The sequence below is a fragment of the Bidens hawaiensis genome, unplaced genomic scaffold (assembly GCF_021521415.1).
Source record: "Bidens hawaiensis isolate Kalapana, Puna unplaced genomic scaffold, B.hawaiensis_p1.1 tig00020348_1, whole genome shotgun sequence".
NCBI lineage: Eukaryota > Viridiplantae > Streptophyta > Magnoliopsida > Asterales > Asteraceae > Bidens > Bidens hawaiensis.
In genome coordinates, this window is record NW_027493099.1 from 116,825 (window position 1) to 130,411 (window position 13,587).

The 13,587-nt window shown below is 34.2% G+C and overlaps 1 protein-coding gene across 1 annotated transcript; it reads right to left on the minus strand.

Annotated features, from left to right (window-relative positions):
• Nucleotides 1-10,397: 10,397 nt before the first annotated feature.
• Nucleotides 10,398-13,196, minus strand: LOC143560522 (transcription factor bHLH96-like). Its single transcript, XM_077048807.1, has 3 exons — nucleotides 12,391-13,196; nucleotides 11,241-11,642; nucleotides 10,398-10,512 (listed from the first exon to the last, which is right to left on the minus strand). The coding sequence occupies exons 1-3, from the start codon at nucleotides 12,847-12,849 to the stop codon at nucleotides 10,423-10,425; spliced, it is 951 nt and encodes a 316-aa protein (XP_076904922.1). The 5' UTR covers nucleotides 12,850-13,196; the 3' UTR covers nucleotides 10,398-10,422.
• Nucleotides 13,197-13,587: the final 391 nt, after the last annotated feature.

A 13,587-nucleotide genomic window follows, 5' to 3' on the forward strand; every position in this document is an offset into this window, starting at 1 on the left:
CATGAAACATAACTTAAACACATAATCGCTTGCATAGCTTGTAAGTATACCATGATAAAACATTATTTAAGTACGTGTCCCTCGCCCCGAAAGCAGTTTAAAAACAGTGAAAACAGTGAAAATAGGGGCTGTGAGACTCACCTGAGGTTCTTGTTAAGGGATTAATCGAGATTCGGGTTTTCTTGGTGTTGGCCTCGGAATCGAAGGTCTAGAATACGATTAAATAACAAGTATATATATTAAGATCAAGAAATAGGAGAATATAAGGGTTGGATAGTAGGTCTCAAGGTTATATTCTCGGCTTACCTAGTAACAGGATCGGAGCTGGAAACAACGGATGCTTGGGAAAGGATTAGTGCAAGTTTGTAGTTCTTTGAAGTGTGTTTTGGGTGATAATTTAGGCTACAAATTTATAGGCAAACTCAAGGGAACACAATCCCTTGCTTTAGGGGATTGAAATCTTTTCATATCTAAATGTAATGATGATAAAGTATGGAAGTTATTATTATTTACTTAAGAGTGGAGTGGTGGATAAAAGATTTTGATTTGATTTGGACAGAACATGCAGGTCTGGGGTTGGTGAGAATAGGGTGGCTGACAGTTGACTTTTCATGTTACAGTGTGCTTTTTCAGGTACTTTTGTCAGTGTACAGTAAAAAGTGGAAAATCTCTGAAACACGCTACTGTTTCCTTTCGGGCGGGAGTAATCTCCTTAACTGGAGAATAGACCAAGTGTTCTGCGCGTAAAACTTGGTGCGCATAGCTTTCTGCGTATAGGACATGTCTTTGCTGCGGGTAGGTGCGTAACCTTCTCGCAGTTAGGGACATTTGAGTTTCATTTGTAGATTCTCCAGGTGGTCTTGGTATTTCAACATAGTGATCAGTCATGTTGAAGTCAATTCCATCTTGGAGCTTCAGACAAACTAGCTCTCAACGTTCCCGCCATGCGGGTAGGTTAGTTCCCTTCCGCACGCGCATAAACGATGTAGGATGCACCCGCCTTAGCATCATGCGGGATGGTCAACCCATAGACAACATAACGTTTAAGTTACATGAAAACATAAAGCCAAATCATTCACGCATGGCGCATATAACATATGCTCACGCTGGTTCTTAACATGGTGCGCTCGCGCAGGTTGCACATAACAACTGCACGCGCTGACTAACATGGCGCGCTCGCGCAGGGCGCACATAACAAATGCACGCGCTGACCAATATGGCGCGCTTAATATTCACAATCACCTAATTATTAGGTTGATTACTTAGTTTAAGGGGGTTGGGAATTTACCGGTTGTCACAACAACCTTCGTCAGCTTGTTGCATTTGCAAAAAAGCTTGTCTCCTATCTTCTTCTTTTTCTTTTCATCCACATCAATCTTCTTTCTTAGCTCATCCGTTTCCTGTAGGGCTCGATCCAAATGCTCCTCCCGGGACTGAGGCATGTCGGTAGGATACCCGTATCTTGGAGGTGGGTCGCGGTAACCCATCATCACAATGTCGTAGTGGTTCTTGGGATCATGGTATAGAGATGCAGTCACATCGGAGGGATAATTGAAGAATGTATCGGCAGCTTCATTCTGTTCACGGATCTCATTGGCCTGTTCTTCAATGGATGGAATTTCACCTAGATATGGTGGAAAACTTGATGACGCCTTACCCTTGAGTTCATGGAGGAATGACAGATCCGTAGCTTGGGGTCGAGTGTTGTTCTTCCATTGGTGTGGTCACTTCATTCGGGTTGTCATGATATACTTCCTCGGGGTCGGTTTCCTCTTCCGGTTCTTCTTCCGGTTCTTCTTCTAGTTCCTCTTCGGTCATTGCTGGCACGTGAATCTTCTCATATGGCATCGTCACCCTCATCTTGGGCTTGTGGGATGGTCCTTCCTTGTTGATGCGGGAATTGGCAAAATCCATAGTTGAAGTGCCTGTATGCCATCTTCGTTGATCGGAGTGGCATTGCATCCAGTCAGATGAAGAAGATTTTGGTTCCTCCTTAATTGGTAAGTTGGAGAGGAAAGCATACGAAGGATGAGGATTCGGTGGTAAGTGTGTTTGACCTCCGGATGGGTAATATGGTAGGATTTCAGTTAGTTGATAAGTCGGGATCTCGGAAGGATAATATGTTGGAATCTCGGATGGTTGGTACATTGGTAGACTAGTTGGAAGATAGCTTGAATGCCTTGGGGGTTGGTATGTTATCTAGATGGTAGATTGGACTTGGATTGGGGTTTTGATTATGTTCTTCATTGAAGAATGATTCAAAGTAGTCTTTGCTCATGATGCCCTTTGGAAATTTGTAATACTTCCTTGCTCTTCTCACTTCATTATCATAATATTCCATTAACTTCTCGTAAGACATCTTGATGGGTAGTTTAGAATGTGGAGAGGGAAAGAAAGGGTTACCAACCAATCTTATCCCTATTCAAATAAACAATTAAATATTTCCTATGCTTGAATCGAAGCTTGGGTATTATTTTATGATACCCAATTCGCTAAGATCGATGGCTATGATACCAACCTGTCACACCCCCATTCTAGGCCTAGGAGTATGATCAATATTTGGTACCATAATTGTAAATATATCAGAGTTGCGAGTTAATGCGGAAGACTTTATAAAACATAAGGATCAATATTATAAATATTTACAGTACAAAAGACGAGACGAAAATCTCGTTTAGTATTTACTTGTTTATATGTTTTACAAAAATATTATATTTTAATATTCAACAAAATTATCCGAGCCATCGGATTCTTGAGCTTCTTCGTCCTTCAAGCTCTATTCCTGATTACCTGCAAAATGTTATAAAAATACGTCAGCAACAAATGCTGGTGAATATGCTGACACTAAAAATATTTTCTTTACTTAATCACCCCTCGGGACCACGTAAGTCTCGGCCCATCTTGGCTTAGGAATAATTAAGTTAAACAATCATAATAAACTCGAGTCTCTACACTAGGTCACCTCAGCAAAACACCGCAGCGTTTCGACGTACTTAGGTACCATAAATATACACAAGGTCATTCTCACTCGGACATACTTTGGTCGGGCCCATCGTGGCTGGAGGTCGTGACCAGGCATGGTGCGATGTGCCCACCGCATACCACATATGTAAGAATCCAGACAAACGTATACCACAGCCTGAGGGCTAGGCTTATACTGTTATTTACAATGTTTTTAGAGACACTTAGTCTCATGTAAAGTTTTACACATAACACGTTTGTTTGTTTGTAAACAAGTTTGTAAAAAGGAGGCGTATTCACCTTTCATATGGGACCGGCTTCCAACACCGTCCATGAATCTTTCCTTGCTATCTCGCACGTATAGTACGAGTATAACCTTTGTTAGTCGGATACACGATCCGGATTAAGACCTTTAGTCTTATTTATCTCGATGAACCTTTAGTTCATAACCTCATTTTACTTTAAAACCTTTAGTTGAAAAGTAATATTAATAAACCTTTAGTTTATTCATAAAACCCGACGTTTCTTCTTCATTAAGAAACGTATTTCTTTCTTTATTATTTAAGTATACTCATTATACTTAAATAATATATTTATAACAAAGATTAATCATATTCATATATATACTCACATATATGTTTTCATTTTTCTTTTCTTTATTTTCTTTGTTATATGCTTCTTTGTTTATCGAGAATAACTTTAACTTTGGGGTATTAAGCCTTTATAATATTTTATTATATTTTGGTCGGGCATTATGCCTAACTTTGTCGGCTTAGAAATACCCTAGACACTTGAGCAGCACTTCGACACCGTTCGATCAACACTCCTTTCTTATTCCTCACTTTAATCAATACTTTCTCTTCGACACGCTTATCGAGACACCAGCACGTACTTCGAGGTAGTTATCGGGACGTCGGGGCAGAACTTCTTCTTTACTTGGAACGTCGTCGGAAAGTGGCACGTTTATCGAGATGATGGGCACGGAAAACGAGGTAACTGGCACGAATTTCGAGATATATCGATGGCACGAACTTCGAGGTGTAGTAAGAAGTTAGAGAGAGAGTAAAGTGTGTGATTTTTTGTGAGTTTGTGAAGAACCCGTAGCTGCTATTTATAGGGCTGACTTTGGACCCCATCGCGGTGCGCGATGGGTCCCTTGGCAAGGCCATCGCGTACCGCGATGTAGGCTTGTTGAGTCAGTGCCTAGACCTGCCACGTGTCGCGCCACGTGGCGGCACGTGGCGACACGTGGTAGACGTGTTGCCACGTGGTGACACGTGGCGGCAGGTGTTGCCACCATGTGCCACGTGGCACACGTGTCAATATCTGTCAGACACCCCATCGCGGTACGCGATGGGTGTCTTTCTTGACCTGTCGCGTAGCGCGATGAGTCAAGAAATCAGATTTTTCATTTTGGCCCTTGGAGTTTGGAAAATGTCAGAATTAGTTCATTGACTTTGAAAACTTGACATTTTTTGCTTGAAATTTACGTGATGTTACAATTTACCCATATAGTATGAATGGGAAAAATATATATGACAACCTTGTTATAATGACATGGATTAATATAATACAGCAGGACAACATGATGGAAAATGGATTCACTAATTACTGATGTTAAAAGGAGTGTTTCACCCAATGGCTATAACCTTTTTAGACGTGGATGTAGAATGTGTGTCAAAAGTTGAATTATTGCATATTGAGTTTCTAGGGTAAGAATTTTAATATACTATACGAGTGTCTGCATGATGCGGCGAGTATTTAAACACATGCCTTGGTAATCATGTAACAATTATGGGTGCTCATGATTTAATATAAAATCTTGAAGCTGTTAAAACCAGCCGTCATTTTGGTTTCGCAGTTGGTTTTTTTCATTTACTTTCTGTTGGTTGGTCGGTTAAAAAATTATGAAACTGTAGTGAACGGTTTATTTAATTGTTTAGTATTAGATATGTTTGGTTATATATATTAAATATAGTTAAAATATACTTGAGTAAAGTATTTTTTTAATACAAGTAGACTTGACTATATATTACAACTTTAAATTAACTAAATTACAATATGATTTTTTGTAATATGTGTTCTTGTTACGTCTTCCATTAAAGTTGTACCATTTACGTTGTTAAAACTTTCAGTATTCCTATTACGATCCTATTAGGTATCATATTTTATTGGTGCTTAGTTATAATTGATAGTTTAATTAGATTATAATTACTTTAAACTAGATTTATTATTGAAGATTAAACTGTGAAACCAAACCGGAAACAAACCATTAGTAACGGTTCAGTTTCAATTTTCAACAGCTCAATTTGATTTTCAATAATAAAAAATTCGTTACTAACAGTTGGACTCACATGTTTAACTTAAAACCATCAAAATCGGTCTTGAACATCCCTACATAATATATTAATTTTTTTTAATTGAAAAAACTATAATACTATCATACTCAAATTAAAGAGAATAATAATCTTGTTTTTTTGTTGTAATTTTTGTACAAAAATAATAACGTATAAAAAATTTATAGTCATTTAAAAGTCATGGGGTGGTTGATTTAAAATTGAAATAAAAAATATATCATGGTTAAAGATACGGGGAGAACTTGTAAGTTGGTTGAATTGTGTTTAAAAGACAAGTTTCCCCATTTTTATACCGATGCCTTATGCATTCATTTATATAAAACTCTTACAATCAAATGTCTTAATTCGCCATTTTACCATGTATAATCTAGGCATAGATAAAGTGAAATTTTGAGTTTTTATGTCTGATAGTGTAGGGATACTATTCAAAATATTATAAATAAAATACAATAATGAAAACAACTTGAAATGAAATAAAATGTGGGTTATAACATGCAGGTCCCAAAACGATCACGAACGAATTTTACACTTGATAAAGGTTCGAGATGGGTGCTGTAAATCAAACGACCGAATAAAAAAATACAAAGATAATATAAAGTGAACACTCGTTAACGGTAAAAGATTAAAACATTAAACGAACCAACCCCACCCAGGGTGAGCTCCCCTGGAGTGGGTGATTTACACCTTACAAACACACATATAAACAAAGACAAGTCTATATTTATAGTCTAACACATAATCTAGAAGCTTTCTCCCCGTTGAAGCTAAACGTGTGTACCGAAGCTCTCCTATCATGCTCGGATTTCTCGCCCACCCTAATTATTAACTTGACCATGATATATATAACGCGTTTTATTCTTTTGATATCATAAGTCATATTTTTGACCTTACACAACTTACAACAGACCTAAAATGTGAAGAATTGACAGGAAGAGAATTTCGAGCTCGTGCTTGATATAGTTTTGATCTTTAAAAAGATTTTGTGTCTCCACTAAGAACATGTTTCTCATATAGTACAACAAACAATAGTAGCTTAGTCGGAGCAGATTGCCGAGCCTGAATTACACCTTTTAATTTATGTCAAAAGGTTTACGAGAAAAATGGGTGTTTGAGTAAAGGGATGAGATTTTTTTTCGAATACCTGTAGTCGTTCAGTATCTGTACTCGTACCCATACACGTCTATTTAGTACAAATGTGGGTACCAAGATTTACTGATTTTAAATACGCGTACTTTCGGGTATAGGTGCGGCTACATGTACGTGTATTACGGATACTCGATACCCGTTAAGAATATGTAGGGGTTTTTCTTGAGATTTCCAAAATCATAACTCTAACCGTGTTTTTATTGGACTATTCTCAAGGCTTCAAGTGGGCTTTTCAAAACCATTGATAATCAAAATATTAAGTACTAACAGTTTTAATCAAACCAATCAAACCCTAGTTCTTTTATCTTTTTCTTCTTCTAGACAATAAATAATAATAGCCACCATGCATAGATTTTATATTATGGTTGATTTGTTTCATATTCAGTTTTGATTATGTCATTAGGGTTTTGGTATCATAGATAATTGATTGCCGGTACCGTACGGGTATCAATACCAAGTTTAGTGAAGATTTTTTTAAAAAAAGAAAAAAGTGGTACCAAAATGGGTCTTGTACCTAAAGTACTCGTACTCGTATCTGTACCATAAAATTCGGGTACGGGTACGGGTATGGGTACCAAGATTTATTGATTTTTCAGTACGGGTATTTTCAGGTACATGTACAGGTACAATATTAATCTCTTCCTAATTAAGTATTCATGAGAGTATATGATGTGTGCAAAATTATACATGTATTTTTTTCCCAAATTTAAAGGGTTGATATTTCAATTTAGATAAGATTTTGATCGTTTATAATGGAAATCTAAATGATAAATACCTTAAACTAAACCGGCTGAATGAAATCCAAATTAAGGGAAACCACTTGATCGTGAGGTAAACATGTACCCTTCACCAAGAAAATTAAATTAGGGGTGGAGGCTAGCATTACCAATACCGAATTTGCTTATCCCTACTCACACTTCTTTTCGCATTATCATGATTTTAAATATTTGTTGGTTAAAAATTATTTTATTTTTTCTATTGTAAGAACAATTGTTTGAATAAATGAAGAAAAATTAGATATATAGATGTCATATTGTTTGATCCGACCCGGCCCGAATCGCCGACACGAACTGAATCATCGACCCGAAAATTTTTGAGTCCGTGACTGATTCGGTCACTCCCGTGACTAAACCAAGCTTCGCCACTGAATGACAGATGTTTGTTACATGTGACACCATTAGACACTAGATGATTCCTTTATTTTAGAACTTGTATATATATGTAATGCACTGTGAGATCAAGAAATATAATAATTGCATAGAAATGATAAAAGATTAGGTTCAGGGCCGGCCCATATGGGTGGCGTGGTGGTCGACGGCCACAGGCCCGACACCCTGTTAGGCCCGAATTTTTTTTTGAAAAAAATTATATTTATTTTTATTAAAACAATATGTATATTTAATGTTTAAACTTAATTACATGATCACTAGTTTGGTCTAGTAGTAAAGAGATATTACTTTCAACCAAAAGGTTATGGGTTCAAGTCTCATTTGAGAAATGTTTAATTCTATTTTTATACAAAAAAAAATTTACACACCCCAAATTATAACTAAGTAAACATATATAAAAATTTAATTGTTTAAACCAACAAAATACTCTTTTTTAGTTAAGGCCTAAAAAAATTTTCGCCTTCGACCCAAACATTTTTTTGCTTTAGGTTCAACACTTCAACCCATTTTGTTTTGACATGTTTATTGTTTTTCGTACATTTTAACTGTCTCTTAGCTAACCACAATATTGAACCTACCTTCATTTTTTTAAACCACTATGCTAGCTCAGTTATACTCTTGGTGGTATTATGGAAAGACGCTTATAAGCAACTAGAAGATAATGCTACATGTGTCGTGAAAAAGTGCTCTAAGCTTTCATTAACAGAATAATAACCGCATGTTTGCCAAAATGTCATTTTATTTTTTTGGTTAAATGAATTCCCTTACTGTGATTGTACTCCAGCAACAGTATACAACCACATTTTGTTACTATAAGTTAGAAAAAAACTAGGGATGTCACTACTAGTTAATTAACGTACAACATAATTTTAATCAAACATATTATATATTACAACCAGTGTTCACTACAAATTAATGTCTTTTTTAATATACAGGCCTAATCTCAAATTCAATGAAGAATGATTTCACACAAGTAATTAATTATGAAAATTTGACTAACAAAATAAATTTATGTCTTCTAGTTCCAAACAAAATTTGTCATGTCCAATACAGACGAAATTTAAAAAATAAGAACACTGTTAAAGAGTGATATTATTTTAACACTAATAGAAAAGTAAGAAAAAATTAATAAAAAACAATAACAATTAAAAAACCGGCCTGCAGATATTGTCATTTAATGCACAGACTAATGTGCGAACACTGGAAACCACACTCTTCCATAGTGAAAAAGGCTGGACTACATAGTGACAAAATAATTTATAGAACTTAAAAATTACTAATGAAATAACACTATTTATTTTAAAATTTTGAATACGAATTGAACCCCCTTAAAACAGACGACTTAGGTTGGGCATGGCCGTAATCTGCTGGTAAAACTTCCCTAAAGAAACGGAAAGCAGGGTAAAGATTTCACGCCCCAAGGTTGCCGAAAGATCACTTGCGCACCACAAATCTAAGGATAGATAACCGAGGATTCACCGTGACAATATCATCAATATGTTACGGACAAACACTATGAATCTTGAATTTTTTTAATGTTTTTAATGCATTCACCGGGGATCTGTCGATAATTTTCTTCACAATAACTAAATAACTTCATATATAATTGTTGTTGTGCGTTTCCTTTTAGTCGGTAATTATGCCAGTTAGTGCTTATTGACGGATCAATGATGACCTTTTACATTATTCGTTCATATCTTGAACTATGCATCAGTAATATCTTCTATCATTTGTGAAAATACTCTAGTATTTAAGTATATGTTTACTCATGATCTAATAATATACTGATACGGGTGTTTATACTTTCAAAAAATGAGGTGCTATGTTCATATCTTTACAAATATAAGTAGTGAAAAAAGTAGTTAAAAATAAAAAATATAAAAAGTTAACTATATATACATTTTACTTAGCTGTTTTTATTTTCACGTCTTTCATATCATATTATAAGTGTGTCAAGCAAACCATATGATATTTTGTAATTAAATAAGTCGATCGAATGTAATCATCTTTATTTTAATTAATGATTTTGCTTGCATTTTCAAAGATCATTATAGTAAATATAAGAATATTTTTTATATATATGTTTATAAACATTATACAAACTTTTGGGTGCTAAACGCGCAACCCGCACAAATGTTTGGTTTTCATTCTTGAGGGCCAAACAATATTGTCAAACCACAAGAGCTATTTATGCAATTACATGACTGCTCGTTTTAATTTGACGGTTTAACCAGTAACCAGCAAGTTCAAATTAAGACAATTGATGATCCTATCCCAAAGCATTGGATTTAGAATATTTATTATTAACGGTTTACAATGAGATTTAAAAGATTGTTAGACACATGAGTCTACTTGAGTTCATATTCTTTTGTAAACTCAATTAATAGTATAACTTTACATTATTTAAGTAATGATCATTTTAACTTTTACAATATTTCAAAATTTCTTCGGACACGTACTCGGTGGCATATTATTTCATGCTTGGTTAATAATACATAACTGTAACTCTGGATTAATTAGATAACCCTAACTAAGCATGTTATTACATGTTTTTGCTTCCATGCTGTTTTTTTTTTTTTTTTTTTTGTTATTTGCATTCAGATGTTTTAAACTTTAAATACATATCTCCGAACCAAATATTATAAGAAAAATACAAAAAAAAAATAAAATAAAAAATAAAAGTAGAAGATGAAAATACACACTGCTAATAAGTAATAACCTTGAGAGATTACAGTTAATTAAAAAGCCATATTATTAATTAATTAAAAAAATTAGCTGAGCTTAACTAATTATAGTGAGACTTCTTCAATTTTGCACAACAAGCAATTTACAGCATCTGCAATCTCATCTACTGTACTCAGTTGGCATCGATCTTCAAGCTGTCAACGCAAGAACATGAATTAATTAGAAAAACTAACTAACAACAAAAGTCGATATTTCGTTTAAATTTAATTTTAATATCTTCAACATATTTTGTAAGGAAATATACAAAAGAGTATGAACTTGTACGTAAAATTACTATCAACATTTGCTAATACGTTTTTATTCAACTTCTAACTACAGTTTTTAGTGATATTAACGAGTAATAGAAAAAATATAGTATACGTTAATCTTGTGTAAGCCAAAAAACATGTATACTTTGTTTCTTTAACGGTTTATCATATAATGAGTGGGAATTGAAATTTATAAAGAGAAAATTATAGATGTGTTTGTTTGCATTATGTTTTTTCTTATTATGATAAAACCAGTTAGAGATATATATCATGAGAATCTTGATAATATCGCTACAAGACGAATAAACATCAATAGACGGATCTGTTGGTGAAGGTAAATGCCGACGGTAAATATCTGGTGCTAATTAGCGATGAAATAACTCTAGTTGTTTCCTGGACGGATCTGTTGTCCTTTTGTCTTCTATTTCGATGTAAAATTAATACAGTTCACGTATATTATTATCTCTTTTTTCTGTTTTCTTGGGTTTACTAAATTTAGTTGGTGATTATTGACAGATGAAATTATTGACGGATTTCATCCGTCAATAATAAGTTATAAGTCGTTGATAATGCAAATTTGTTTTCATGTATGGAATAAAAATATGAACACTAACCTTGACACTAACAGTGTAGAGAACCATTTCCTCTATAGAGGTGACATTCAAATGAAGAACAGTGAGCCATAAACACTGGAGACCAGCCACCATGTTCAAGAGCTGATTATGCCGTTTCTTCGACAGTATCTTTATGTTTGCTTGGCTTTCCACGATTGTCACTTCGATCTCTGCCATAGCTGGAAGCCGGTTCTTGGGGATGGCGGCTGAACCACCAGCATCGTCGCTTGTTCGACGACTAGAATATTGTGGGAATGCAAAGAAATAATCAAAGGGGTGTGAGGGTGTTGGTGGAGAGTAACCATTGATGGTGGCTTTTTTTTTAACCTCTAGGGTTTGTAGTTGTTGCTCCAATTCTTTCACAAAATTGATTGCTCCTCCAACTATTGATGCTTGATCACCCTGAAAAGTAACAATTCAAATATATATATTTGAAGGAATTAATTAAATAATTTGTATAGTTATATATATATTGATTAATATTGTAGATATAAAAGAAATGATATCTAGGTTGACAAAAGAAAAATCACAGGCCATTTATACACAGAACACAATGTACATGATGCCCAAGACTTAATTATATAATGTTCGTATAATACTAATAATATTATCAATTATTGATTAGGATTAAAATCAATTTAAATGAATTAATCCTAAGTAAATACCATTGATAATTTTAATTTTTAAGATTAATATACTTGTACAAATTATGATGGACTCTGCGATTTGGAGTGCAATTGATACGGGTACGTAAATTGTCAAGAAAATTCTTATTAGCAAAACAAATATGATAAAAATATATATTTGACGACTTTTCTACTAGACTTATAAAATGATAAATAGATATTTAATAACTTGCATATTATATTTCGAAAAGAAATATAAAAGATATATTCTTTTGAGTTTTTTATTCAATTAATGCCAATAATGTTTAGGCATTAATAGTAAGTTTAATAGAAGTTGTTCACGGTGACATGACTCATTTGTCTTCTATTGAATTTAGAATATGTATAAACTAGCATATTCATTATATTCATTTTATTTTATTAGCGGTAAAGAAGTTACTTTTTTAACCGTATTTTAAATTACTCGTAATTTCTGTTTTAGACTTTTTAGGATGAGATGTCAACCGTATTAGTTTAACTCTTACCCTTTGAGCATAAGAAGATGACATGAGTGACCGGATAATGGCAAGGTATTCATTCATCTGTTTACGGCGATTGCGTTCCACCTTAATATGAGTCATCCGTTGATTCTCCAACTCCTCTTTGTTCTTACCACTTTTGGTCCGCCTTCGCTTTCTCCTACCACCAACTGAGACCGTGGCGGTTGCCACCGTTTCAGTTGGTGATCCCATCTTCATGTCACCTCCGGTACAATATTCGGGCGAAGATTTAGGATCCCACCGGTCATTGGCATGCATCACTGAAGAAGATGAAGAGTAATCCCCCAAATATACATTTACATTTTCTGATACTTGATGATGATGATTAATATTATTGGTAGTCTCCAAAAGCCCACCAAAAATATGATCTTGATCATGCAACAAATAATCATATCCAAAGTTACCAATTTGGCACTGTGGATATATTATTGTCTCTAATGCCATTTGTCTAATCTCTAAATTGGCATATGCACTTAAGTAGGAGAAAGATTTGTGTGTGTGTTTAACTGTTTATGTTTCTTTTGTTGGAGTTTCTTGGAGGGTAGGCTAATTTGGAAAAAGTAAACAAATAAGAAGACGAAGACCAAAACAAAGGAGGCTTTTTGATCTTTCTTGAACAATGGCTTGAGAGTGCATGTGCATCTATTTTTCCTTCTTGTAAAGAGGAACCCAAAATGATACAAAAGAATCTACAGTAAGTTTACACGTGACGTTGTAAGTAAACTCTAGAGAGAGAAAATAGGAAGAGAAGCATGTACTTAAACTTTAAAGTTTGATTAAAAATCATAATTAAAATAGGTTTTGTGGTATATCAAGGTGTAACGATTTAAAAACTTTTAACTAATTTATGAAACTATAAAATATTTGTATTGTATCTATGTTTCTTTATGAATGGCCCATTTTAGTGAAAATAGAAAACAACAACTAGACAGCTAGAAGCTAGCTAGACTAATACAACACACACTCAATTACATGCACAACCATCAATACTATTCTCAAAATGAAAACAATAACCATTGTGAAAATGCAAGACGAGTATTTTCTTTTTCTTTTTTTTTAAAGAGTGTCTGAAACATCATATATTCATCAGATTTATTGTAGTGATATAAGTTTTAATGGATTGTGTTGAAAGAGATTTTAAAAGAATAACTTAGGAGTTGTGTCATAATTACTAAAGTTCAA